Source organism: Lepidochelys kempii, chromosome 10 (genome assembly GCF_965140265.1).
Source record: "Lepidochelys kempii isolate rLepKem1 chromosome 10, rLepKem1.hap2, whole genome shotgun sequence".
Lineage (NCBI taxonomy): Eukaryota > Metazoa > Chordata > Testudines > Cheloniidae > Lepidochelys > Lepidochelys kempii.
In genome coordinates, this window is record NC_133265.1 from 3,523,714 (window position 1) to 3,551,711 (window position 27,998).

General features: G+C 62.6%; 1 protein-coding gene across 3 annotated transcripts in view; it reads left to right on the forward strand.

The window, feature by feature from the left end:
* CASKIN1 (CASK interacting protein 1) overlaps window positions 1-27,998 on the forward strand; it is a 216,959-nt gene that overhangs the window by 104,294 nt on the left and 84,667 nt on the right. For 2 of the 3 annotated variants that reach the window (XM_073361693.1, XM_073361691.1), the window contains exons 2-11: window positions 2,096-2,147; window positions 6,616-6,713; window positions 7,592-7,737; window positions 8,617-8,712; window positions 9,602-9,732; window positions 15,168-15,276; window positions 16,380-16,488; window positions 17,462-17,556; window positions 18,830-18,947; window positions 23,245-23,463. In XM_073361693.1, coding sequence (XP_073217794.1) covers window positions 2,096-2,147; window positions 6,616-6,713; window positions 7,592-7,737; window positions 8,617-8,712; window positions 9,602-9,732; window positions 15,168-15,276; window positions 16,380-16,488; window positions 17,462-17,556; window positions 18,830-18,947; window positions 23,245-23,463 — 1,173 coding nt within the window. The remainder of the gene's footprint in view (window positions 1-2,095; window positions 2,148-6,615; window positions 6,714-7,591; window positions 7,738-8,616; window positions 8,713-9,601; window positions 9,733-15,167; window positions 15,277-16,379; window positions 16,489-17,461; window positions 17,557-18,829; window positions 18,948-23,244; window positions 23,464-27,998) is intronic. The other variant, XM_073361692.1, reaches the window with a different exon arrangement.

Consider the following 27,998-nt stretch of genomic DNA (forward strand, 5'->3'; position numbering starts at 1 on the left):
TCCAATTGAAGCAGAAGATTGCCATGTCATTTCCCTGGCTAGGGCAGCATCACGCCTCCTGCTGAGCTGGGTCACAGACTTAGGTAGGGCTGCTTCCCAAGCCACTGCACCCAGCGTCCCAGTGTGTGTGAGGGGCAGCAGCCTTCCAGAGAATGGGTCAATCATGGGCATTAAGCACGTGTTCCTGAAATCATGTGATTTTAAAAAATACCAAGTTTGGGGTTCTCGTTTTTTCTAGGCATTGAGCCTTTAGGGCTCATGTTTTCCAGCTTCCTTGGTGACCATGCCAGAAACGTAACTTGTGTTGTTGTTAATAATTAAAGCTGAAATTCTGTCAAAATAACATGACTCCCAGAGCTGGGTCTGTAAGAAAGAAACACCGTATACCATGAGAGAATCCCAAGAGCTGGCAATGCTGTGTCTCACCCAGAGGTAGTTGCATTTCAGGGGAGGATGAAGTTAGAAATTCCTGGTGGCATGTGGCAGGGAAGGTGTTTTGGTCTCCTCCCCAGAGATGTAAGGGGCTGTGATACGCATATCCCGGCCAGGCATGTGCCAAGGTGAGACCTGAGCGACAATGGTCCCAGCAGAAGCCCCTAGTGCGCACGCAGTTATGCTGGTGGAGCTGTGCTGTTACCAGGACAACTTATTTCTCCAGGGCAGGGAGGGGTGAAGGGGCTGAAATACACAATGCCAGCAAAAGCCCAGCGTTGCTGGAATAGCTGTGCCCGGCTAAGAGCGCTTTGCAGGTACGGTGCTGCCTGGCGGGACAGGTGGACTGGCAACACCTTCCAGGTGTAGACTGCTATAAGTACCACTGCTCTCGGACCGGCCTGTTCACAACAGACCTGATTGGAGAAGGAGCAAAGAGGTTCGCTGGAGACCCTTTCAAAGCAGGGCAGCTGCCCCCGCACGCTCGCACTAAGCAGCAGCCTGGGCAGGAGGAGGATTGAGGCCTCTATCTTCCATGTGCAGAGCAGCCTCGTCTGCCTGGGGGCCCCATCCCTGAGCTCACGGAGCTGATACGTTAGAGCTGGGATTCTCCACTGGGCCCTGGGGCAGTATGGTGCAGTGCGGGCAGGGGCTGGGGTCTTCACCATCATGTCATCTGACCCTGGTTAAAACACCATTGCCACGTCTGGTGGAGAACCATCAGCGTGTCTCGCTCCTCATCCCAGCACTGCTGGCAGCGTGGCCACCCCGAGCCCTGGAAACGGAGCCCCCGTGGCACCCATCACAGATTTGTGTGCCTCTTATTTTATGTGGGTTTAACCCAGTTTTCTAAACCCTGACTCTGCAAAGTATTTCTGGGTGGCCCCCAAGCCATGCGATGGGATTATTCATGGGGGCCTGTGCATTGCCAAGGCCTTGGTTTCCCTCTGCTCTTTCCTGGGCTTGAGGAGACCTGGCTGCAGTGGGAAAGGAAGGGTTCTGACAGGATCCCTGCTTCCATTTGGCGGCCCAGCGTGAAATCCTGCCAGCTGTCAACTGCGTGGGCCCCTGCTCGCTGCCTGGGAACCGTGACATTGTCGAAGCAGGGGGTGATGCCCAGCCAGCCCTCTGGGCTGTGATGTCTGTAACGTCCCCTCCTGTCCCCAGTTCCCTGTGCCCTGACGTGAAGGAAATGGACACTGTAGAATGTGCAGGGCCTGAGCCAGAGCCCACAGAAGTCTGGCTGGCTTAGAGGCCTGAGCTATGGCGCTTCTCTCTGGTGAGGTGCTGATTCGAGTCCTGCCCAGGCTGGTGGCACACGGCAGATGAACTGGGCATCTCAGCCCAGTTTCTGGTGGCAAAGTGCCCACATCCGCCCCCTCCGCGCCCCCCCCCCACAGCTGGCCGTAGCTGGGCCCTTTGCTGGGATTCTCTGAATGGGCCACGAAGTGAATGTGCTCCTGTCCCATCCCAGAGTGGGTCCAAGGCAGGATCGAGTCTCCCCTGCTGCTTTCAGGGCTGTCCCCATTCCGTGGTTCTGCAGGGGCCCTTAAGGTAGCATAAAACGGCGTTTACAAAGCAAGGGACAAAGTGCCATTTATCAGAGCTTGGGTGAACGTCCCTGTTTGTCACTTGTTTAATGTTTGCTTTCTCTCTCCCACAGAGCTCCTCGGCTCGGCAAAGAGAGTCAATGTCAACTTCCAAGACACTGATGGGTAAGTAGATGCAACCTGCATGCTCCGGTGACCAGCTGAGTGTGTGACTGGGGGCGCTTGCCACTTGGATAGTGCTAGAAGAAGAGCATCTCAGGTGTCTGAGAGCCCTCCAAGCTCCATGAGGACATTGGGCTGCCCTGTAAATGAATTGCTGTCTGTGGTCTGTTGGCACCTGCCTTTTCCCCCTGGTTTACGAGGGCCTCTTCTTCTTTCGGCCAGCCCAGCTCTGAGATGTCTCAGGGTTCGGGAGAGGGAAGAGACTGCGTCCGGTTCTGCAGTGTCCCCTCCCCACGCGCTGAGCACCCCCAGTGTTCTCTCTTCGGCGCTCTCTGCCCAGCTGCTTTGCTTTCATGAGCTGCTCTGGGAAGCGGGGTTGCTAATTGTTGCATTCGAGCAGCCGGGGGGGGAAACTAGTTTCCAAAACCTCCAGTTTCCATGTTACCCCCAGACAGACTCCTCTAGCTGGCACTGTGTCCCCTGAGTTTTCGGTGGACGGCAGAGGGGAGCGCTGCCTGCCCTGGGGAATGCAGGGTGCGGGGCCTTGTATCTAATGGGCCTCAGTGGAATGGCCACATGATTCGTGCCAAATCAGTTATGCAGACACCGGTGGAATGAAAAGCCAGGCTTGGCTCCAGTCCCGTGGGCTGGATTTAATGCTCTGCCGAGTTTCCCTCAGACCGGGCCTGCGTGGTCTGGAAAATGGGCACAGGATGTCGAGAAGTCACCGGTTACAATTACGTTCTCTCCCTTCGAAGCCAGCGCTGCCTAAACTGCTCTTGAAACCAGCCCCTGGCCTCTGGCTGGCTCCAAAGCCCTGGGCTAGAACAAGCTGCAGTTCCACAAGTTGGGGCTGCCCCCTGTGGAAACCCTGCCTGGGCTAGATGCTACCCGCACCTGGGAAGACACAGCCTCTATCCCCAAAAGCTTAGTCTGAAAACAGACTAGAGCCCAGGTGTTCTGTCTCCACTCCCCGGCGCTCCCCTCTAGGCCGGGCTTCCTCCGAGGTAGGTTCCCTGTAAATAATGGCGCAAACCTGCCTGGCCTCGCAGTCAGTCTGAGGCTTCCTAGGCCACCTGCACAGTCACCAGTAACTCCATCGGAAAGGGACCGGGGATATTTTGTACGCAGGGGTCTGTGTTCCACCCACAGCCTTCAGTGACCCAGCTAACGGGGGGATACTTGGCCCCAGATGTTAGCGGCAACAGGCTGGAAAGGGGGAGTGCACAGCCTGGAGCTCAGGCCCGGGGAAGGGTCAGGCTGGGCTCCTGGCTGACTGCGCCCGGCTGGCTTGCAGGCGCTCTGGACCTGTGGACATGGGGAGGAGACCCTCTCCCTCGCGCTCCTGGCTTGTTCTCATTACGCTGTCGAGCAAGCATGGCTCCTGTTGCTCTGGGCCTGGCTGTTCCCGCTCGGAGCAGCGTCTGAGTGGCTGCGGGGACCGCGAGACGCCTCCGCGGGGCACGGATTCCTTTCCATGAGCAGCATCTGGCCTGGCTCTGTTTGAGCCCTGACAGCTCCTGAGCTGGATCTTCAGCTGCATCCCGCAGCGCAGACAGTGCCAGGCAGCATCGCAGGCCATAGCGTGCACACACATGGTCCTAGGCAGCGCTGCTGGGCAGGGGCACGGAAATCCAGAGGCTCAAAGGCCAGTGCTCAGGGCTGTCTGTTGCCCTGTTCTCTCCTTCGCAGCCGAATCTTCCGGTCCCCTACTCTCTGTAGCATCAGTAGCAGCCTGGACTCTGCTTCCTCCCCCGTATACCTCTCTGAGATCACAGTGCCCCGTCAGGGCAGAGGACGGGGTGGGAGCTGGCGCCAGGTGGCTCTCCAGGCCTGAGGCGGCAGCACGGGCCGGGGAGCTGGAGCCCTGGGGGGTGGGCTGCCCTTTCCAAAACCACCTTTCAGAGCTTTTTTTTTTTTTTTTCTAGAAACAAAATCAGAGGCACACAGCCCCAGATAGCCCCACGGCACAGAGAGACATGCTCACCCCACCCTCCAAAGCCCTCTACAGGCCGGGTCGATCTGGGATCTCCCGCGGTGCTTTAGGGAAATGCCCCAAGCCTTCCTGCAGTGAGCTCCCTGGGGACAAATGTTGGTTTCTGCATGAGTCTGGGCTTCATGCAGACAGCACAGAGCTCACGGCCGTGGCTGTCACCCATCTCCCCCAGCCCGGTGGGCCAGCCCCAGCCCTGAAAGATGGCCAGCAAGTGGCTCAGGGAGGCCGGTGTGCCCCGACAGCAGCAGCACGGAAGCTGGTACATTGGGTTTTTCTCTCATCCCTTGGAGCTGAACGGATGCAATCTGTTCTGCCTTTGCCAGGTAACTCCTAACCCCTCCAGAGCTGCGCACACAGGTTTGCCTGGAGCAGGCAGGGCCAACAGAGACGCTGGGGAGCTGGAGCTGAACAGAAAATGAATAGCTGCAAAAGCCGCCCGGCTTCTTTACTTCCCCCTCCCCCCGGCCTGTGACTGTGGGCTCTGCTGGCAGGAACGGCCATGGGCTGGCTCCCTGGGGGCTGCATGACCTAGCGGGGTTTTCCCACCCTGCCGTGCTCTGGATCAGAAGCCGACAGCAGAGAGGCAGGAGAGATGAGAGCCTTGCTGGGGAAGGAGCAGGCTGGCTGCAGCATCCAGCGGTGCAGATGAAGGAGCCTGCTCTGCGTGGGGAGGTGCTGCAGACTGCTGGGGGGATGGCAGGGTGGGGAGGGCACTGAGGCAGACCTGGGCCCAGCTGCAGTGCTGGGGGGTGTGGCAGGCACCGCTGGAGAACTAAATCAGGGAGCTGGGTAGGTTCCAGGCAGGGGTTCCCATTGAGTTGCTCGCTTTGGTTCCTATTGATTCCCTTCGCCTCTTCCTAGTGATTGGCCCCCCAGGGCAGTCTGCTGTGGCAATGCTGGGCTGGCCATGGGGAGCACAGTGCTTGCCTCCCGTGTAAATGACGCGGCCAGGGGTTGCTATCTGGGTCTCTCGTGGCCTCTGGATTATTAGTACTACACGCCCCTCGGTGGGTCGCCAGTAGCGGGGGATTGAACCCCTGAGCCTCTCTGTTCCAGCCCCCAGAGGAGCCAGAGCCCCCCCCCAGTGTTCATGTGATCGCGGATCCTGGCTGACTCCCACTCTCTGTGCCCTGCGCTGTGCCTTGCTGGCTGTCTGGTCAGAGGAGCCAGAAGCTCAGGTGCTGGGTGGCTCTCCAGAGGGATTCAGACAGAAGGGGCCCCTCATCGGTGCCATGGGATCCCCCAGGGACACTCAGACCCTGGGCTTGGCTGGGGTTGGAGGCAGATCTGAGCGCCATCCTGTGCTGCAGTGAATGGGCAGGGAGCTTTGGCCAGGCCCTGCAGCGCAGTTCTCCTGCAAGCAGCCCGGGGCATTCAGGGCAGCTGCTGTAGGGATACGTAGAGGCAGCCTCCGTGCCCAGGGCTCTCCGCAGTGGCTGGTCAGCTGGGCTGGCAGCGGGAGTGAATGGGAAATGTCACGTCCAGCTCGCTCGTCGCACCATTGTCACTGCTGTGTCTGAGCACCTGCCGTGCTCCCTGCTGGGCCGGCGCGTGGGTCACTCTGCGGGCTGGGGCAGGGTCTGGCTTGCGATTCGGCCTGGAGGTTTGAGATCTCCCCTTTGCTGTAATGCACAGCTCAGAGGAGCGGTATTCTCCTAGAATGGACCATTGTCCAGTGGTTAGTGCCGGGGCTGGGTGTCAGGACTCCTGGGTTCTTGCCCAGCTCTCCTGCACACTGGGTGTGTGACCCTAGGCAGATCACCGAGGCACCGAGCAATGAAGGGCTTTGCCCAAGGTCACCTAGCAGGCTGTTGCTTGGAAGAGAACCCAGGCCCCCTAGATCCCAGGCCGGTGCTCTGTGCACTAGGCTGCACTGCTTTTCAATCCCATTGGGTTCTTGGTCCAAGACATAAGGTCAACTGCAGGCCTGGCTGGAGATTCGGGTGCCGATCCCGGGGGGGTGGGGGGAAAGAGGGAAGAGTTTAGTGAAAAAGCAGATTCCCTGCCCTGTGGTGGCAGCGATTCCCTGGGTCACTGACTGCCTGGGATCCCACTGCCTGGACCTGCCTGCCCCTGGGAAACCTGGACCCCCCAGGGTCTCCCCAGAAACCCAGCGCTGCCTTCCAGCTGAGCTGTGCTGTGGATGGTCTCCCCAGGCAGGGCCCTGCTGCTGTAACCCAGGGGAAAATCTCACTCAAGTTCCTCACCAAAGAGCGAACCCCACGTCTCCCTCTCCGTGTATCCAGCCCTTGTTGTAGGCCTGGGCTGTGGGTGGTTCGTGCTGCGCCCTCTGCAGTGTTCTCCTGCGCTCCATGGGGAAGGGGCTCACTGCGAGGGTGGTGGGGTCCCCAGACCCTCAGAAACATCCTCTTGGCGCTAATGCGCTAACCTGTGCCCGAGGTGCTGGGCCGCTCCTGCCCTAGCTGGGACCCCGGGGCGGGGGTCACGGCCTCACCCTGTGCCTTATCTCCCCAGGTTCTCGGCCCTGCACCACGCCGCTCTCAATGGGAACACAGAGCTCATCTCACTGCTGCTGGAGGCCCAGGCCGCCGTGGACATCAAGGACAATAAAGGCAAGTGCCGGGGTCCATGCCGGGGTCTGGGAGCTCAGGGTGACCCCAGTGAGCTCCGTAACTGGCCGGGTCACAGCAGTGGGGCCCGGGCCGTGCCCATCCGGCTGCTCCCAGCAGGGGCCGTAGGCTCTCCAGGCTGCCAGCCTGATGCCCCAGAGACCCCTAGCCACAGAGTAGGGCAGCCAGCTTGCTGGAGGGACCCCACCGCTGGGGCTGGTAGGGAGCTCAGGGCTTGTCCGGTGCCCGCGCCCTCACCCCCAGGACACGGGTACTTCGCCGGGAAGCCTGACTCTGCCTTGGCTGGGAGCAGTTCCTGGGCTCCCCCCAGCCCTACGGGGGATACTGCCCAGAACCTGTCTCTTCGGCCGCCCCATCCTGCCCCATGGAGAGTAAGGGAGTGGGTGGGGGCTGGAGGCATTTGACCTGGCACGTGCCCCCATGCAGCCTCTGTTCATACACGCACCCCTCACTGCATGAGGCCTTGCGGGATCAAGGCCAGAACCAGGGCGGGCATTGACACGCTGCAGGGGGCTGCGATGGGCAAGCAGCTCCTGAAGCTGGGGGAGCTGAGATCCCGCTGGGCCCCAGCCAGCTGCCCCTCCTGCGCTTGGCCCCCTCCTCTCCCTGCTGTGTCAACCCCCCAGCGGGTCACTTCCACTCCTGGCCCTGGCCCTGGCCCGCTGGGGGTTGGACGGGAGCAGCGCAGATCCCGGGGCCACGCCACGCCTTTGGGGGCAGCCGGTCTGTCGGCTCCACCCTGGACAGGGCTGGAGGTGGGAGGCGCCCACTCAGCCAGGCCTCCTGTGCGGGCTGCGGCTGGGTTGCTGGCTGGGGGGGCAGCTCTTGCTCAGCCGGCCATTCCCCTTCCGCCCCTGCAGGGATGCGGCCCCTGCACTACGCTGCCTGGCAAGGCAAGAAGGAGCCCATGAAAATGGTGCTGAAAGCCGGGTCGTCCGTGAACGTCCAGTCGGACGAGGGGCAGATCCCCCTGCACCTGGCGGCGCAGCATGGCCACTATGATGTGGTAAGGGGGGCTGGGCTCGCTGGCCACCCCCGGGGGCCTGGTCCACTGCCCCCGCGAGGTGGGAGCTGTGCGCCGGGCCAGGACCGGGTGGGCTGGCACTGGCCGGGCGCGCTGACGGCGGGGTCAACCGGCAGCAGCTCTGCAGCATGGGGGACGCTGAGGGTGTGGGAGGATGGGGAGCATCTTGGGAGGGGACCCTGCACCCGGGGGCTGGCCAAGACCATGTGCTCAGCTGCCCGTCCCTGAGCCAACTTTCTTCCCTGGGGCATTCTGAGCGCTGGCCAGCGGGCCGGGCGGCTGCGTTGCTGGGCCCTGCCCAGGCTCCTGCTCACATGGGCAGTAGGCGCTGGCTGGCTGGCGCTCTGTGTGTCCTTCCATAGCAAGGGGCAGAGGGGGTGTGCCCCTGCCAGAGGGCAGGGGACTGAAGGGTGAGTTGGGATAGCAGCTGGGGTGGAGGCCTGGCCACATGTATCACAGCTGGTCACCCGTCGGTGAGCTTGGTTGGTCTCATTCTCGTCCTGGCAGGACATTTCTCCCTATCACAGAATCACCCTTCAGTTTGGCGTAACTGGCATTCCAAGAAGTCTGGGCTAGCAGGGGGCTGTGGGGCAGGATTGAGGGGCACTGGCAGAGCTGTGGGGGGCCCAGGGCTGGGCTAGCAGGGGGCTGCGGGCAGGGATTGGGGGGCACCGGCCAAGCCAGCATCAGAGTGCAGTCTCCAGCGGGCAGCCTGGGGCGGTGCCACGTACTCTGGACTGGTTCCTGCCCTGGCTGGAGCTGCCCTGATGCCCCTGCCCCGAGGGGCGGGCTGGGCTCTGTGTGCTATGCCAGCTCTGTGGGGCGTCGTGCTGACCTCCACCCTCTCTGTCCGCCCCGCAGTCGGAGATGCTGCTCCAGCACCAGTCCAATCCGTGCATCATGGACAATTGCGGGAAGACGCCCCTGGACTTGGCGTGTGAGTTTGGCCGGGTCGGGGTAAGTCCGTCCAGATGCCTGAGCCCCCTTTCGACGTCGCGGGCAGCAGCGCCAGTGGAATCTGCTGCAGGGCTCAGCTGGCCTGGCAACCCCCTCCCTGGGCAGGGCTGGGGTTGCGTGTGCGTGGGGAGCTTCGCCCTGCCCCTGCCCGGGGTCCCACTCTGCCCCCGGGATCCTGCTCTCACTTCCAGCAGGGGAAATCTGGATTCACTCCCCAACTGCCCTGGAGTCACACTGGGGAGACGCAGGGCAGGATCCAGTGTCCCTCTTGCTCCACGTTGGCTGAGACTGAGAAAATACTCCCTTGCATTCCCGCAGCCGGCACGTAGTGCCTGGGGCGGGGGGCACAGGGAGCCAGGGGCTGGGACGCCCCCAGGGGGCCGGGGGAGGTGAGTTGACCTGTTGATGGTGGCTCCCAAAGGCAGGGCGGAGCACAGTGTGTCCCGGGAGCCGCAGGGCAGGCTGGCTCCGGGCTGCAGGGCTGCTCCCCTGGCAGGGGCGGTTGAGGGCGGTGGGCCAGGCCGCCTGGCAAACAGCCCCGGGGGCTCAGAAGAAACGGGGGGTAGTTTGATGCTTTACAAACCTTCCTGCCCGGGCTCTCCTGGCCAGTGCGGAACGTTCTCCGGCTCGCTGAAAGACGCCAGCCTGTCCGTGGCCAGCAGCCCACCCGTAAACGGCCGCCTTGCCCTGCGGTCCGGCCCGGGCCCTGCCCCGGGGATCCGGTTCAAGGCGTCGCCGCACCCCAAGGGTCTGGTGCCGGGGGGGGTGGCCCAGCCCGTGCTCTCTGCGCTGTGTCGCTGGGCCGCGTCCCGCCCGCGGGCGGGGATCTGCATCGCCAGGGGAGCCGAGCCGTCTCTGAAACGTCTCCCTTCCGCCTCTGGGGCCCCAGGTGGTCCAGCTGCTGTTGAGTAGTAACATGTGCACAGCCCTGCTGGAGCCCAAGCCGGGAGACGCCACCGACCCCAACGGCACCAGCCCCCTGCACCTGGCAGCCAAGAATGGGCACATCGACATCATCAGGTGAGCGCCAGCCCCCCCCCGGGGGAGGGCCCCTGCTGCCGCCGTGGGGGACGATGCGGGGAGGGGCTGCTGGAGAGAGACGCCCCCTTGGCAGCTGGTGACTCCGGTCTCTGGCCCCGGCTCGTCCCTGGTCTGATGGGGCTGGCGGCGTTCGGCTGTGGGGCCCAGGGCCCCCTGCCCTGGCATGCTCTGCGCTGAACCCAGGTGCCTTGTCGCTGCCCCCTCGGGCGCACCCCTCCTCTGGCAGGAGTCAGGCTCCTGACGTGGGCGCAGGCAGATGGGGCACGCGTCACCCATCCCGGCGGGCAGCGGCAGGCGAGAGCTCTGGGGGGCTGCGTGCGTGGACGATGCTCACTTTGCCTTGGCTGCAGGGACCGGGGACAAGGTTCATGACTGGAGGACCCACCAAGCTGGGCTCTTACGCGCAGCCGCGCCCCCAGGGCCAGGCCCCTCCTAGCGCCAGGGGCTGGGTCGCTGCGTGTCCTCCCCTGCTGAGCTGAGTGCTCTGGTCACGGCTGGGGCACGGCCTGCCCCGTCGGTCACAGGGGGCTGCCACGAGCGGGCGTCTGAACCCAGGGCTGCAGCTCCCAGCACCCTGGCAGGTTGGCGGGAGGGCGCTGCCTGTCTGGGTCCTAGTCCGGGGATCCTGGCTGCCAGGCGGCGTCTGCAGCCCCCCCAGGCAAGAAGGATTGGGGAGGCTGCCGCTGGCTGCGAGGTGGGGCCATGCAGGTGGCAGGGCTGGCAGTGATGTACCACATGGGCCCAGTGGTGGTGGAGCGGCAGGGAGGGCCCAGAGCGATCCCGTGGCAGTTTCCCGTGGCCCTGCCCAGACCCAGCTGGTTCAGTGGCAGTGGCAGGGTGAGAGTCCAAAGCCCAAGAACACACGGTCCCGGCCTCGGGGCTCGTGGATCGAGCTCGCTGGCAACTCACCGCGAAGGTCCGTGCTAGCAGCTTGGTTGGCTTGGCCTCCTGACGCGCCGTGTGCACCGGGATCCCTCCCTTCTGTCCCCACGTCTTGTGCAGTATGGCCGTGCACCGTTAAACAGCTGCTGCGTTCCACCCCAGAGCTGGCTGCCTTTTGGTGATGCAGGAAGAGTGTCTGGGGTTTGGGGAAGGGGGTGTAAGATTGTCTCCCTGGCAGTGCCCTGGGAGGGGCATGGAGGGTTGGTAGAATGCTTAGTGGTGGGTGGAAGGGGTTACACCTTGCAGCGAGCTGTGGTGTTTGGCGGGAATCCCTGGTGGGTCGTTTAATTCCCTGCGTGTCTGGCCTGTGGGCGCTTTACTATTTAGTGCAATTCAGGGACTGGCGGAAAAGCTCCAAGCCCGTTTCTGTTGTTAGTGCGGCGAACCTGGCCTGAGGCTTAACTGCTGTCTGACTCCCCAGTGCGAAGCACACCCCAGGAGATGGGGGGCTGGGAGCCCCTCCCCCATGCCCCAAGCTGCACCCCACAAAGCCATTTCCTATCCAGCCTGGCACCTGCTCCTGGTGCAGACAGAGGCTGAGTTCACGTGTTCCCCCCATTCCCCCCCCCCACCCCGGGCGCTGGGCCCAGGGTGGGGGGCTGAGCTCCCCTTCTACCCCCCAGGGACACCAGCCCGGGACACTGGGCTCGGGTGAGGGGCTCTCGGCCCTTGGCGGGGGGTCTCAGAGGAGGAGAGCGCCAGGCCCCAGGGCTGGGCACTTGGGGGCCGGGTGCAGGTTTCTCATTGAAGCGGTCCCACTTGCTGGAGAAGCTGCGGCATTGTAGTGGAGGTGGCTGGTAGTGTGACGAGGGGCTGGGGGATGCGTCCCTGATGCCCAGCACCCCCCGAAGTCCTGGTGCCGTGCACCGGCCTTAGGCTCTAGGCGCTTCCAGCTCACTGCAGCGTCCTCCGGAGAGAGTTTCTTTCACTCTGAGGCCTGGCCCGACCCTCTTCCTTTGCCTGCTCTACAGAGATCACGGACTGGTGCTCGCCAGCTCCACAGCCTGGGCAGCTCATTGAAAATAACCCGCTCTAGCAAACCCGTGCCCCTTGCCAGTCACTGGGTGGAGCCCTGACTCCCGCACCTGGGGGCCGCGTGCAGCCTGCTGCCAGCCGGGGCGGTTGGAGGGGATCTCCCTGTTCTGGAGGGGAGGGGCGGGGCGGAGGGATAGCTCAGTGGTTTGAGCATTGGCCTGCTAAACCCAGGGTTGTGAGTTCAATCCTTGAGGGGGCCATTTAGGGATCTGGGGCAAACACTGGGGACTGGTCCTGCTTTGAGCAGGGGGTTGGACTAGATGACCTCCTGAGGTCCCTTCCAACTCTGATATTCTATGATTCTATATGGCCTGTGTTCCGCTGCACAAAGGGGGGCCAGCCCACACGGAGGGCTACAAAACAGGAGCGTACGCCCTCGGGGCTGCTCATCGAGTAACTGCTCAGCGGGGCAAGTCTGGTAAACGCTGTCCCAAGAACCTTCTCCTCCCCTGGGCTACTGCATACAGACGGCCACACTGGGTCAGACCAGTGGTCCATCTAGCCCAGTGTCCTGTCTCCAACAGTGGCCAATGCCAGGTGCCCCAGAGGGAATGAACAGAACAGGGCAATTACCGACTGATCCATCCCCTATTGTCCACTCCCAGCTTCTGGCAGGTTTAGGAACACCTGGCGCGTGGGGTTGTGTCCCTGACCATCTTGGCTAATAGCCATTGATGGACCTATTCTCCATGAACGTGTCTAATTACTGTTTCAACCCAGTTATACTTTGGCCTTCACAGCATCCCCTGGCAAGGAGTTCCACAGGTTGACGGTGCGTTGTGTGAAGAAGCGCTTCCTTCTGTTGGTTTTAAACCCGCTGCCTGTTAATTTCATGGAGTGCCCCCTGGTTCATGTGTTACGGGAAGGGGTAAATAACTCCCTTCCTCCCCACCAGCCCCTTCCATCGCTCCAATGACAGAGCTCTTGGCCCTTTGCTTCCTGTGTCTCGCTCACTGCAGCGAGGCTGCTCCGTTTTCCGTGCTGGGTGTTCTTGTGTCTCCAGCAAATCGAGCCTGGATTCCGTGTACGTTTCTCTAGTGTCCTCTGCTAAAGCCAGCAGCCCGAGGGTGGCTGGAGCTCAGGGGTTCCTGGCTAGCCAGCGCGTTCTCCAAGGGAAGAACAATGGGTTTCTCTCCCTGGCATCTTCACAAACTCTCCCTGGAGCTCAGAGAGTCACGCTGGGCTGACGGCATAGCTGGGAGGAAGTCCTGCCACCGAATTCTAGCCTCTGGGCCACCCGGGCATCTCGCGGGGTTCTTGTTGAGGAGGAGAGGAGTGAGCTGGGGCTGGAGCTGGGCCTGTGGGTGGTTTCACTCAATAATCCAGCTGCTGTGGCAGAGAGTTGAAGGCTGGAAAGGAGCATTGCTCATCTCGCCTGAACCTCGCCCGGGTCCGAGAATGTCACCAGTTACTCCGGCACCGAGCCCAAGAGCTTGGGTTTGACTAAAGCATCTCCCAGGCTCGATTTGAAGCCCTCGTGGGATGGACAATCCACCAGGTCCCTGGTCAGCTCGTTCTGTCCTCTCCGGTGACAAGTCGTGCCTTATTTTGAGCTGGAATTTGTGTGGCTTCAGCTTCCAGGCACTGACTCTTGTTCTGCCTGTCTCTGCTGGGTCCTGGTCCTTAGCACGCCTAGCGTCTCCCCACCAAGGGCCCGGCCTAGACGCTGTAATAAGTCACTCGGTCTGGTTTGCCCAAGCTGGACAGGCTGAGCTGTTTGTCTCTCTCGACTGTTTTCTCCAGCCCTTGAAGCACTTTTGTGGCTCTTCCCGGTATCCTCCCCGGTCATTCTTCGCCCCCTTTAAAACGCGGCCCCCAGGACTCATGCTGCACGAGCCAGGTTGGAGTCTGGCTCCCTGCTCCCCGACAGAAGGGGCCGGGCGCAGCAGGCGTGGGTTTCTGCCATCGGAAAGTACGATCGGCCCGGCCAGCCCTGTGTCCTGTCTTCTGACAGAGGCCGGAGCCAGGGGCCTCAGAGGGAGTGACCAGAACAGGGCGAGGATGGCATCTGGCAGCCGACGTGACTCGGAGCACGTGCAGGGAGCCAGGCCGGTCAGCGGGCTGGGGGCGGGTGCCTGTCCCTGGCAGCGCTGGCATGGCCGACTGCCCCAGGAAGCGTGTGTGTGTTGTGTTGGCCTGCGTGGGCCTGGGAGGAAGGTGACAAGGGACCCGACCTGGGAGAACTGGCATTGTGGGCCTGATCCTGTGATGTTCTGGGCGCGCTCTGCTCCCACTGAGCGCAGGGCCGTGCCCAGTGCTGCACTGACTGTCTGCCCGCTGCAGGCTGGCCCCGTGGCTCAGCACTGCCCCTCCTTCGTGATAGTTCACGGCCAGGCGGGAGGGCCAGGCAGTGTCTTTGAAGTGGCAGAGTCCTGTGGGGGTGGTGCCCGGGTGGGATCGGGCCGTGGATGATGCTCTGCCCAGGTGGCTAAGGCATGCGGTGCTGGGCAGTGCAGATGAGACGGGACCCCCCCCAGCCCCTTGGCTTCGCACCTCACAGCCACCTGCCTGTAGCAGTAGCTCCTGGCAGTGCCAGGTTTGCTCCCACCTGCTGCAGTTGCAGCCGGGATGGAGGCAGCTGCCTCTCTGTTCACCCCCAGCCCCTGTCCTTTGCTCCCCCGGGTCCTGCAGTATGGAGGGGGAGGGCTGGAGTCACACCCTCGTCTCCCGGGCCCGTCAGCAATCCCAGGCGTGTCTGTGGGTGGGGGCGCCGGGTGGGGGGCTGCCGGTTATGTCCCAGGTGGCGGGTGGGGGTGCGGAGTGGGGGGAACAGAGCGCAGGTGCCCCACTGCATGCCCCACGGGTGGGCCAGGGGCTGAGTCCCTCCGAGCTGGGTCCCGCCCAACGTGGGCACCCGTGGGACGAGCGCAGCACGTCTCCTGCTTCGGCAACTCAAGGGAAAAACACCCATGAGAGGGGCTGGGGTGCGGGACGAAATTGCCACAGAATCTGGCATAAACAGCAGCCCCTGCCCTGGATCTGTGGGTCGGGATTGAGGGGCAGCACCAGAGCTGGGGGGCAGGGCAGGGCTGGCAGGGGGCTGCGGGTAAGGAGTGAGGGGCACTGGTAAAGCTGTTGTGGGGGGGAACCCAGGGCTGGGCTGGCAGGGGGCTGCGGGTCGGGATTGAGGGGCACCACCAGAGCTGGGGGGCAGGGCAGGGCTGGGCGGGCGGGGGGCTGCCGGTCAGGAGTGAGGGGCACTGGTAAAGCTGTTGTGGGGGGGAACCCAGGGCTGGGCTGGCAGGGGGCTGCGGGTCGGGATTGAGGGGCAGCACCAGAGCTGGGGGGGAGGGCAGGGCTGGGCGGGCGGGGGGCTGCTGGTCAGGAGTGAGGGGTGCCGGGACAGCTGCATGTGGGGAGCTTGCACCCGCCTGCCCCTGTTCTCCCCCCTTCCCCCAGCTTGCGTCACTAACCGCTGTTGGGCGCGGTTTTGGCAGGCTCCTGCTGCAGGCTGGCATCGACATCAACCGGCAAACCAAGGCAGGCACAGCCCTGCACGAGGCAGCCCTGTGCGGCAAGACGGACGTGGTGCGCCTCCTGCTGGACGTAAGGGCCCCTGTGTCATGCTGCATGTGTTGGGGGGGGCGGGGGGAGCTGCTGAACGTGGCAGGGGAGCTCTCCTGTCTTGGGGTATCAGGGCTGGTGCCGGAATAGTGCATGGTCCGTTCCCCATGGACGGCTCTGCCAGGGCAGGATCAGGGCATTAGAGGGCCCCTTCCAGTGCAGGAGGGTCTCAGCCTGGCTTGCCAGGGGACCGTGAAATGAGCGTCCCCCTGCCCAGCTGCCCCCGATGTCCTTGGGGCGCTGGGCCATGCCGAGTGGTGTGGCTGCGTCATTCCTGGAGCCCACCCTCCTGGGGGCGCTCTGTCGGGGGAAGGTGGCAGAAGGAGGCCGGCGACTGACAGCTCGGCCCCAGGGCGGTTCGGCTGTGCCAGGGCTGGGGCACCGCTGGCTGTCATGTTTGCTCACCCCCTGCCCCAGTTACCCAGCCAGCGCGGCGGCTCTGCCCCCCACCCCGGCTCTGCTAGCAGGAGCCCCTTGCTCTGGACTTGGGGGCTCTGCTGCTGCCCGATGCACTGCAGCGGGGGGCCGCTGAGAGGAGGAAGTGAATGGGAAGGAGGGCGGCCAAGAGAGAGAGTCCAATGTGCAAACCCACTCGGCTTCTGTCGCGTCCAGGGGGCGTCCCTGCAGAAGTGGGGCCCTCCTGGGTTCTCCTCCCCCCGTGGGCAGAGCCAGGAGTGGGGCGTTGACTTGCCCTGGACTGCAGGGGAAGGGAGGCTGCTTTGTGACCCCCCCAGTCCCCTATAACCAGCCCGCCCCCAATCACCCCGTGGGTTTCGCGCCGGTTCCTGCAGACCACATGCTGCCCATGCAGTGGGCACTGGCCAGTGCTCGCCCAATCCCAGGCCTCCACTGAGCTCCCACGATGCAGCTGGCTGGTGGTGCTAGCCTGGGGGGGGCCGTTTGCTGAGCCCACGCGTGGCTCACGAGGCCGAGAGCGTGTGGGCGTCTGTCCCAGCAGGAGTCGCTGGTCTCGCCGTGGCACCCCTGAGCTGCTGGCAGGCTGGGTGTGGCTGCTGTGGCCAGTGGGGGGGGGGCAGCTCCGTGGCCAGCCTGGAGCTCCCCGCATCGGTCTCTCCGTATTTCAGAGTGGGATCAACGCCCACATCCGGAACACCTACAGCCAGACGGCGCTGGACATCGTCCACCAGTTCACCGCCACCCAGGCCAGCAAGGAGATCAAGCAGATGCTGCGGGGTACGGGGGGTTCCCTCCAGGGGCGGGTGCTAGGGGTGCCCGGGGTCCCCTCCCTTCCCACCAGGGTGGGGGAGCAGTGCACTCCGCTGGCTGCCATCCGTGCTGATGGGAGCAGAGTCCCTGCCTGCTCTGCTGTTGCCAAGGGCAGGGCGGTGACTCCCAGCCGGCTCTGAGCTGCTCTGCCGCCCTGGGGTGGGAGGTGAGTTCTGGGCTCACGCCACTCACGCCGCTCACGCCGCGGCCCCTCATGCTCTCCCCCCCGCCCCCGGCTGAGGCGTTTAACACTCAGGAGGCGAAGTCGCGGCTCCTCTGCACCAGGAAGGGGATTTGTGGCCCAGTGTCTGGCCAGCCCAGGCAGAGCTACGCGCAGGGAGCTCCCGGCCACCTGATGGGCTTGGGGCTTGGACTCTGACCCCCTCTGAAGGTCGAGTGTATCAACTCAAGAGCTGCTTGGGGCGCATGCGCCCCGGCCTAACTCCTGCTCCAGGACAGTCATGTCCGTTATCACTGTTCTCAGCCCTTCAGCGGTATTGCTGTTAAACAGCTGCCACGTTTTTCCCCAGAGGTGGCTGCCTGTCAGTGGCAGGTGACTCGGTTCTGATTCTGCAAAGGGCTGTGGGCTCCCTGGCAGGGAGATGTGGTTCCCAGATGTGGACCGGGCACAGAGCTCACTTGGACACCCACTGTGTTCATCCTAGGATCCTGTAATGCTCTGCCGGGCCTGGTTGAGGTTCGGCTACACATGGCGCCTGCTTGTGGCTGAACAGGATAGTCCGGTCTAGTGCTCACGCAGGATCGGGTTGGCGCGGCTCATTGCTGGAGCAGTGGGTGCTCTCTCGTCGCTGCTCTAGCTACAGGGGACTCCTGTCCCCTGTTACTCGCCAGGGAGCCCAGAGCTCTTGCTGGGGGGCGGGGGAGGGAGGTTACTTTGTGGAGCTTTCTCTCCGACGCTTCCCTCCTGCTCTCTCGGCAGATGCCTCGGCGGCGCTGCAGGTCAGGGCCGTTAAAGATTATTGCAACAACTACGACCTGACCAGCTTGAACGTGAAAGCCGGAGACGTCATCACCGTGAGTTGCTTGCAGAGCCGGGCGCAGTCAGTGCCGGCAGCGGTGGGCCAGGCCGGGGCTGGGTTCACGGCCCCCATGACCCAAGTCCCCTCCCTCCAGCAGCCTGCCCCTCGGCCCCCCTCTGCTCACGGGAAGGGAGGAGCCTACTGCCCCTTAGTGCCCCAAGCCAGGAGCCCTTCGCTGGCACCAAGCTGCCCAGGCAGCTGCTGGCATACCCGCAATGGTGGGCTCAGGCTGCAGTTGGGCTGCGGGTGGCGGGACCAATGCCGAGGAGGGTAGAAAGAGCCCGGTCGGAGAAGGCAGGACTAGCCGGGATGGGAAAGGACTAGAGAAGCCCTTGCCCCCATAGTGAGGGGCTGGGCAGGGAGGTAGAAGGCAACAGCGCTCCGGCCATACCCAGCGCTTGCAGAGATGGGAGCAGCCCGCCCTCATGTTGCGGGGATGGGGCTGCCACCCAAGTCCATGGGCTGGCAGGAGACTCGCCCCCCACGTCTGAGCCGTCGGTCACCCAGTTCGGCCCTTTACGCGTTCTTGGTTGCTTTCAGAGTCGTGCCTGGGCAGAGATGGACACGGGCTGCCCCTTCTGCCTGCCCCTCTAGTCCTGCCACCTGGCCAGCGCCGGGCCGTTCCCTACGGTCCCTGCCCCACCCCACCATCTGGCCAGCGCCAGGCCGTTCCCTATGGTCCGTGCCCCACCCCGCCGCCTGGCCAGCGCCGGGCTGTTCCCTATGGTCACTGACCCCCCATCGCCTGGCCAGCGCTGAGCCCTTCCCTACGGTCCCTGCCCCACCCCACCGCCTGGCCAGCGCCGGGCTGTTCCCTATTGTCACTGCCCCCCCATCGCCTGGCCAGCACCGGGCTGTTCCCTATGGTCCCTGCCCCCCCACTGCCTGGCCAGCGCCGGGCCCTTCCCTACAGTCCCTGCCCCCCCACTGCCTGGCCAGTGCCGGGCTATTCCCTACAGTCCCTGCCCCCCCACTGCCTGGCCAGCGCTGGGCTATTCCCTATGGTCCCTGCCCCACCCCACCACCTGGCCAGCGCCGGGCCCTTCCCTATGGTCCCTCCCAGTGCCACTGCCCCCTTGCTGCCGAGATGGGTGCAGCAGATCACCAGCCGCCAGCCCGGGGTACCAGCCCTCGCTGGCAGGCGCTTGGAGCAGGATGTTGCCCCCTCCTCTTCCGCCGGCTGGCTCTCACCGGTGGTTCCCGTCCCCACGGCCGGGCCCCGGTCCCGCCAGCGAGCGCCCCCCTCTCCAGGCCTTTCTGTTGTGCAGGTTCTGGAGCAGCATGCGGACGGCAGGTGGAAGGGCTGTATCCATGACAACCGGACCGGCAATGACCGCGTGGGCTATTTCCCGTCCAGCCTCGTGGAAGCGATCAGCAAGCGCACAGGCAAATACCCGTCCCTCCCCAACCCCCGCCCGGCGCACGTCAGGCCCTGCCGCCTCCGTACCCAGCACCCGGGCACCGGGCCTGGGCTGGATCTCCCCGGATGGGCCTGCAAGCCCCATAAGCCCCACAGGTAGCGTGGGAGGGTACAAGGGGCACTGCCAGATGCCGCCAGGAGCAGGGACCCTGCGAGTGCGAGCCCTGCTCCGACTTTCAGCTGAGATGGGAGCGCGGGGCCAGGTTCCTCCGGGGCTTCGGCCGTGGCCAAGGTCCCACGTGATGTGGCCTGGGGCCCGCGTGGAGAGGCGTGGCTTCAACGGTGGGCGTGGCTGGCTGGGGAAGGGGCGTGGCCAGAGCTGATTGCACCCAGCTGGCAGAGCTCCTATGGGACAGGTCATAGCTGCCCTGCCGCGGAGCGGGAAGTCACCCCTTCCGGCACCGCTGCTCTGAATCTGGCCCTGGATTTCTGTTCTTAGTAGCCCATCTGCCCTCCCCACACGCAGGGCCTTGCTCCTCTCCACAGCAGCTGGTTGTAGCATCACCCCTGAGGACCGGAGCTGCTGGAGCTGGCAAGGGGCCACGATCCTGTTCCCCCGCAAACCCTGCAGGGGCGCAGTGACCGGCTGGCTTGTGGCACCCTGCCCCCCGGCCCGGAGGCTATGCAGGCACATGCTGAGCGCTGCAGCCGGCCATGGGGGCACGCAGTGCCCACCCTCTGTGCTGGCCTGGCACCCACTGCCATCCAGGCTGGGCCATGCAGCCCTTTGCTCTCTCCCTGCCAGCGGAGATCAGCTCTCATGGGCCGCGCCGGCAGCGGAGGGGATCTCCCCTCTGGGCCATATGCCCTCCATGGGCCTGGGCGTGGCTCTTTGGGGCTTGCCTGCGAGGTGGAGCGGGGTTGGGTGCTGGGAGTAGGGGAGGTTTCTGCGCTGGAGCGTGTCTCGTTCTAGCTGGGGCGGCTCTGGGGTTCTCACCCTGCTCCTAGAGAGGGCTGGGGTTGTGCTTGGTGGGGGGGCGGGGCAGGGCAGGCGGGGGGAGAGCACCCAGTGGGGTTTGGCGGGGTGGGGCAGGCTGGGAGAGCACCTGGGGGGCGGGAGCGGATGCCCGGGCAGCTGGTAGAAGCCACATGCTAGCCAGGTGCAGAGGGGGTCTGCTGGGGAGGGGCTGGAAGAGCTTCTCCTGCACACCCCCTGCTGGCCAACCCGTGGAATGGCTCTGGAGCGAATCCCAGCTTTTCCTAGGTGGGGAGCCCACGCCCTGCGATGGGGTACACCCCGCAGGGGGCGAGAGCAGCTCCCTGGCCATGCCTAGGCACACCCCAGGGGTGTGTGGACACCAGTTGCTCAGCGAGCTGGCTGCCCAGGCAGTCGAGTTTCTGGCTGCAATTCCTGTGTGTCTCATGCCCATAGGATTGGGGGGTCTACGGCAGAGCCCCTGCCTCGCACAGGCCAGTTTTCACCATTCACCAGCTCCCCACAGACCAGGGTCCTGACCTGTCTGCGGCATCACCTGTCGGGAGAGGTTTTTGCAGCTCCTGGGTCTGTGGAGGAAGCTGGCTCCGGGCTTGGGCAGCAGGGGCTGCATCAGGGTGAAAACGAGTGTGTCGGAAGAGAGGTCAGCTCAGACCTTGGAGACGCGCCAGAGCCCAGAGATCCTCTGGGAAGGCTGTTGTGCTCTGGAACGTGGCTCTAAGAATGGGGTGTCGGGTCACCTTGGCCTCAGGGGTGTCAGATCCGATTGGCTCAGCTTACAAATCGAGACGCTTTCCCCCGAGCCAGCCCTGCTAACCCGCCCTGGGGCCCTCATTCTCCCCTGCCTTCCACCTTTTGTCGTCTTTTCCACCTGGGTCACCTGAGTGCAAGGCAGGGACGGGGAGGAAGCGCGGCCCCGGCGGGGTGAGCTGGAGCCATTCCCTCTTGTGCTTTGCCGGCAGAGTCAAGCCCTGACTGGCTGCACCAGGGCAAACCTGGGCAAGGCAATGGGGCCACGCGGAATTCCTAAGGCAGGGGCCTTGTCCTTTGTCCTTGGGGATGAGGCGCAGTGCGGGCACAGCCCGGCCTGGCGCTCAGATCCCAGGCTCTTTGCAGGGCTGTCGGCTAGAAAAGCCACCTCCTGATTGGTAACCTGAATCCCTCTGCCCCGGAGTCCTGGGAGACCAAGTGCGCGGTGCTGCCGACTCCGTGTTGCTGTTCAGAGAGCCACACTTGAAAGCCCAAGGAACGGGCAGGGAGCGATTCAGCCAGGGTGGTCCCGTGGATCGCGGCATGCCTTTGGCTGAGCTGCGGTGACGTGGCGCGTTAGCTGAGGAGCCGCTGGACCACAGGCTCTGCACCGTCCCGGTAGCAGGATCCAAGGACTGCTGCAGGGAGCGGGCCCAGGCTCGGCCCAGTGGCACGGTCATGGGGGTGGCGTCCAGCGACGCGGTGACTGGATCCCATCTGCTGTCGAGTTCTAACCTGGCTCCGCGGTCGCTGTGGGGTCTTAGCCCAGCTGGCGGTCATGGGGCACACCCAGGGGGTGGCAGCCTTCACGTTAGAGCTGAAATGAGCCAGACCTGGGTAACCTTTCATTCTTTGGCCGTCTGAAGAGAGCAAGGCAGGGAAAGGCTCTGTTATGGGGCGATTTTTCCAACACTGGCTGATGGCACCAGGGCACAGAAATGCGCCGAAAGAACATGCGGGGGAGGGATAGCTCAGTGGTTTGAGCCTTGGCCTGCTAAACCCAGGGTTGTGAGTTCAGTCCTTGAGGGGGCCATTTAGGGGATCTGGGGCAAAAATTGAGGATTGGTCCTGCTTTGAGCGGGCGGTTGGACTAGAGGTCCCTTCCAACCCGGATATTCTATGATTCTATGAACATCAGCTTCTGCCAGAGCTGTGGTTATCACTGCAGCTCAGGGAGACCAGGAGATTTGTCTTTAGTTTGGCAAGCTGCAGAAAGCAGGCGGGTTCCTCAAAGCAATGAGACCCCCCCACAGCCGTGGCTCAGGGGCTGTTTCCCTGGTGGAGACGCAGATCCGTCCCGCTCTTCGTGGAGAGCTGTGGATGTTTTGCATTTGGCACTGCAAGGAAAGTAATCCCATGAGCTGTAAATCTTCGGCCTCTCGCCATTCCGTTCTGGGCTCTGAGCCTTGGTGCCAGCCAGGGCCTTGGCAGCTGCCAGGGTCCTACGATAGACCTTGGGGGTTGCATGTTTGCAGTGCTGCATGCAGTGCTGGGGCCTTCATGCCCCCTCTGATCAAAGTGCCCTCTCAGTCCTCCAGGTGCCTCCCCTGGCTTGGACGAAAGAGGCAAATGGGGCCCCTCCCCAGCACACCTGGAGCACTGAGACCTGCTCCCAAAGGATGGAAAACACACCAGCTTCAATGGCTGGCCCAGGGAACCAGGTGTCTGGAGGCCAGGGGCTGGGGTGTTTGTGCAGGGAGCAGAGGAGGGAGAGTTCTTCCTGGGGTGTGAATGGGGGGGACATGATCAGGTGGCTTTTGCTGGACCCAGAGTGTGCGTCGGGCTGTGACGGGCCAGGCTGCTGCCTGCTTGTGCGGGATCTGTTTCCAGAGCTACGTGCAGAGCTGAGTGCTGGACGGCTCACACTTCTTAATCCCGGAGGTTATTCTAGCAGCGGGAAGCCAGCGTGCGGCTCCTGCACCGGCCCCAGTCGCTGGCTGTCCCTGGGTGTACCCAGCCGAGGGGCAGGTTGTGTGTGCCCAAGCCCCTTGTCCCGTGGTGATGGCCGTGTCCCGCTCTGGAGGGTGGCTGGTGTCGCTCCCAGGGACAGGGCCGGGGTCAGCGCGAGCGATTTGCCTCCCCAGCTCCGGCTGGGAGGTGCTAGTGGGAGTCCGCACACTGCTGCCCGCCACTGGTTGCAAGGTCAGGCATGCGTCAAGGGGAAGTTGAGGGTCCCCCTGAGCCTCGGGCCCTGATGGCGCTCGTTGCCTGTCCTGTAGCCGAGGGGCAGAGTGCTTGGCCCAGCGGGTTCTGGTCTCTGCCAGCTAGCGACCGTGTGGTCCAGGCACTGCTGTTCCATTGGGGTTTGGAGAGAGGCCGCCTGGAGTTCTGTGGCCTGTTGGTTTCCAGCCGGCCGGCACCGGGGAGGCTCTCACGGCGGGGAGCTGGAATCTGCCCTCTGGGGTTGGGTCCAGTCCCTGCAGCCCGGAGGGGCTGGATTCCCGAGGGGTCCGGGTGCGACGCGGCGCTCCTTCCTGGCTTGGCTTTGCTTCCGTTTTGGCCAGTTGGTTTTGGTGGCTTTACGTGTCTCTTGATTATTTGCTTCTTTTTCATTTTGTCTCTTGTTATGTTTTTATTAGCAGGTCCGTGGGGCGCAGTCACCATTCCCCACCACTACCAAAAGATCCCGCTCCCAGCTCCCAGGGCGGCTGTGCTTAACGGTGACTCCTCGTCCCGTCCGTTCCATTTCTTGCCTCCACCTCCATCTCCTCCACCACATTCCCATCTGCCTCTTTTCAGTTCCTTTGGCTATCACAGGCTCCCCCATAGCACTTCAGAGGAGCTGCCTTATGGACCAGGTAGTTCACCGCTCGCTTCATGGGTTTTCATTTGGTTTGTGTTCCTTGTTTGGGTTGCCTTCCCCTCCCCCTGGGTCTGCTTTGGTGCGTGTGCGAGCGGGGGTGTCTGCCCAGCCCCCCCTTTCCTTTCCAGAGTGGCTGTGGCATGAGTGTGGCATGATGGATGTATTATGGTCACTCCCTGCCCACGCTGGGGGCGTGCCCCGAATGGTCCTTCGGGCTGCAGAACTCCCTAGCCGGAGGGTGGCTGCCGTCCGCAGTCACCGCCCTCGGCCCATTCAGTCGGCACTCTGCCCTATAAAGAACCGTGACATGCGTCTGCAGGCAGGGCCAGGGAGGGGGCATCCCTGCAGAATGCTCTCCTCATTCTGACTGTGCCAACCCCCAGTCTTGCAATGGGTGGTCAAAGTGCCATGGTGGGAAACAGCACTCTGTAGCCAGCTGGAGGCTACTGGTACAGTTGAGGTCTTAGGTGCAGCTGCTGTGGTTCCCTGCCAAGCTGCTGCCCAGATGCAGTAGGGTCACGGGCAGTTGTTTCGTGGAGAGGGCCCTGGCGCACAGGGGGTCCTGGGCAGGGCTGATGTTCGGAGCCTGTTTGATGCCACAACAACCAAGCAGGTGGGGCTGTCCTCTGCCTTGGGTCCGCTGGCTCAGTGGGACCAGCTGAGGGTAGGTGTGCGGACCCCGATTTGTTCCTTGCTGGTTTGACTCTCTGCCTCCTTTCCTCCCCATCTGCTGCCAGGCAGCCTAGCACTGTGTCTAATACCGCAGCAGCTCCCCGGTACACGCAGTGCCAGCCACTCATCTGAATGCCAGACAGGCAGCCCCTCGACGAGACAGCATCGGTGTGTGTTGCGGGCTGCCCAGCACAGCAAATGCTTGGGCTCCTGGAGCTTCTCCTAATTAAGAGCCATGCTAAACATTTAAAGCGCTTGTCTAATTACAACCAAAAACATCGAGCCCTGGAGACTTCTACATTGCAGCTGTTGGGCCTGGTGTGCCATCCTCCTGCTCCTTGTGCCAAACCAGTGTCAGACACTGCCTGTCTGTTCTGCACCCACCTTGCACTGGGGTGTAAGGAACACACGAGGGGCCTGGCAGTGGAGAATCGGGCCCATCGTCAGCAAGAATTGGCCCCAAGGTGCAGATCTTGTAACTGTGAAATGTGTTGCGGAAGCCAAGTTCTAAACATGATGTTATAGCTGAAAACAAAACAAAGATTGGTTCAAACTCTTCTGTTTTCAGTGCCGAGAAGCCAAAGGCACCAGGACTGGGCTAGCTCAGCAGGAGAGCCAGGCGGCGAAGCTGACTGTCCGCTTTCACGGTCCTGGCTGAGGGAAGCGCCCAGAGTCACAGAAACTCATGAGGAGAGGGATGTACACAATGGGGGCTGTTCTGACCCTTCGGGCTGGAGCAATCTGCAGGGTTACTAGTGACCCGGGGAGGGAATGGGGAGTTCTCTGCTGACAGTCTGCTGTGAGAGACAAGAATAAATGGGCACTACGGCTAACCCCTACTGTTAAGAATCCAGAGGCAGGTCCCCCAAATCACCAGATTGGCTTGCAATCGAGAGATTGAATGATGCTGATAATTAATGTGGGGGGTTCTTTGCTTTCTGGTTTCAAAGGCCTCAGGGCACACTCAGGTCACATTTCCAGGCTTTTCTCTGCAACGACAAGGGCTGTGAGAAAAGCGGAAGCTGAGACTCTCCCAGAATCCTGTGACTCCAGGAGCTGGGTCTTTAAGATAGACACCAAATACTGCAAGAGTTGGCTCACTGCAAGCATGTGATAATGTCACAGGGCCTGCATTGCTGCTCTGAGACCATTGTCATGCCCCTCCTGAGCTGCACAGCTCCCCACTCTCCACATTGCTGCCAGGACAGCATGTGTGGGGACTTGCCCAGCAGTGTCCTTGCTGCACTGTAGGGTGCATGGCAGGGGACTTGGCAGCAATAAAGGAAGGGAAAGCCAACTGGACTGTGGGATCTCTCCTTGTTACCAATAGGCTGCTAGTTCTTTTTTCAGAGAGCCTTCAAGTGAATGTTTGAACAGTGAAGCAGGAAGCAACTCTCGACAGTCTGGTGAAGTAATTTGAGACATAAGGGGCCCGAGACTGGGGAGGTGGGGTGCAAAGGTGAACAGAAACGTACCTTGATACTCTTCTGATCTGGAGCTGGCTTGGTACCCACTTAGAGCAGCATCGACTTGGGCTAGTTGGGCCCAAGGAGCTGCAGCGGCGGATTGGCGTGGCACTGGGATGTCCCGGGCAGTGAGGATGTAGGGGTGGTGGGAGAGCCGTCAGTGCTGTGCTGGAGAAGTTCCTCTGGGGCCAGACAGGCTGGTGGGAGCTGTGGGCAGCAGGGTAAGGCTGTGGAGCGTTTGGCTGGCGTGCTCAGGAGTTGGATTCTGGGTTTGCTTCTGATGCCAGTTGCTGCCAGATCTGTGGCTATCTTGGGAGGATTCTGGTACTTAGTATGTGTATCACCATAACGCCTAGAGCCCCCGTCACGGACCAGGGCCCCGCTGTGCCCGGCGCTGTACAGACCCAGAACACAAGGCTCCAGCTGCTCTGTATGCATCACCTAGTGCTGGGAGCCTGGGCACGCTGGCTAAGTGGGGCTGGCTCTTGCATGGGAGGCTCCGGGCAGTAGGTTGCCCTTTCCCCTTGGGCAGGCAGTGCTGGGCTGCTGGAGGTGCTCCCCGGGGTTCGGAGGGTTCCCCGAAAGCTGTGCTGGTGAGCACTGACCCCACTCCAGTGCGTCGGTCTCTTCTGCAGAGCGAAATTCCCCCTGGGCTGGTGGCTCTTGCTTCTCCGTGCAAGCTGGGCCGTGCCTTTGTGTCCGCTGCACGGAGGCTGCCCGGGGGTCGTGGCTGCGGCGAGCTGGCTGCGTACCTGTGACCCTGCAGATGGTGAGGAGAGGAACTGGAGACCCCCAAGCTCGAGGTGAAATGGTAGGAGCAGTTCTAGGCAGGGCATGTGTCATTTCCCCCGCTGGAGAGTGCCTGGGGCATGAGTCTAGCACCTGTGCCACGGGATCTTTGATACACACAGAGTCCAGACCTCATTTTGATGTCTCCTTAAAGTAGCTATTCCAGCAGAAGAGCGCCCCCTAGCGCCATGCCAGGGCACTGCCGTGCAGCTCTCCCCTGCGAGCACTTCCCGCGCCCGCTCTGCATAGCTCTCCTAGGGGCTGGCTGGCTCCCCGCTGGAGGCAGCGTGGCTGTCGGGCGCAGTAGCAGCATATTCATGCCCCTTCTCTTTGGCCAGTTAAACTCTTTACCTGCATCTAATCTGCCTGGTTGGTTTGTGAGATGGTGGCACGGGAACAGCCTCTTCTCTGCGCAGGCAACATGTGCCATGCCCAGCGGGGAAGCTCGGGAGGGGGGCGGCTTGTTAGATCTTCTCCCTGCCGCTCTCAGGGATGTTCCCGGCTGTGAGCTTCCTGCTGCTGTGCCAGGCCGAGTTAGCTGTGCCCAGCAGGGTTAGCTGTGGCTGAACCTAGCGGAGGTCCTTTTATCCCCACGTTCGGCCGCGGCTGGAATCCCGGGGCCAGTTCTGGAGGCCACAGTTCAAGGAGGCAGCTGATGAATTGGGGAGGGCTCCGAGAAGAGCCACGGGAATGTTTAAAGGATTAGAAAACCTGCCTTCTAGTGATAGACTCCAGGAGCTCCATCTAGCTTAGCAAAGTTGGGGTTAAGGGGTGACTTGATTACAGTCTGTAAGCACCTACCGGGGGAACAGATATTTAATATCGGGGCCCAGCCACCACTCACTGCTCATGTTTCATTTCCCCCCATCACTGGATGCCTCACTGATCTGCCCCCCCAGCCTGTCCCGTCATCTCAACTGTGCCTGATGTGCAGACATGGTGCGTGCTCCAGGGTGGCAGGGATGCCGGCAGCTGTTGGTGCCTTACGTGTCATGTCTCTGGCCAGTCCTGAGATGACTCCAGAAATTCACCCTCTGGTTGAACATTAACCCACAGAGAGATCCAGGACCGAATGTGCCCAGGGAATGGGGGGGTGACGCGTCTGCTCTGTGCACGGAGGACGTCTGTCAGTCCGTCACTGAATTCACTGGGGAAGAACCAAGGCACGGAGGCTGCGATGCTGCTTGGTATGGAGGGAGGCAATGCAGAAAGGCCTCGCCATAAAATAATGTGGAGGAAAGGTCAATGTGCCAAACCTTAGCTGGGTGGGTGCATGCCTAGGGGGCTGCCTGTCGTTTCCCCTCTGTTTAATCTCAGGCAGATTGCACTTCCCTCTTCGCCGTCTCCTTCCACTGGGCATTATTCCGCCCTGCTGGCCTGCCTGAGTGCTGATGAAGTCCTGCCTAATGCAGAGCAGACAAGTTCCATCTCGTTAAAGGCCGTGGTCCTCTCTTTTCAGCTTCCAGCCCTTGCAGTGGCTCTATCATCCTGCACAAGCTGCCCTGCGCCGCAGCCTGTGTGCAAGCTGAAGTGGTTTAATGCATACAGATAGCATCTGCAATGACACCAGCTAGGATGAAATGCCCAAGGGCTCTACTGCGGG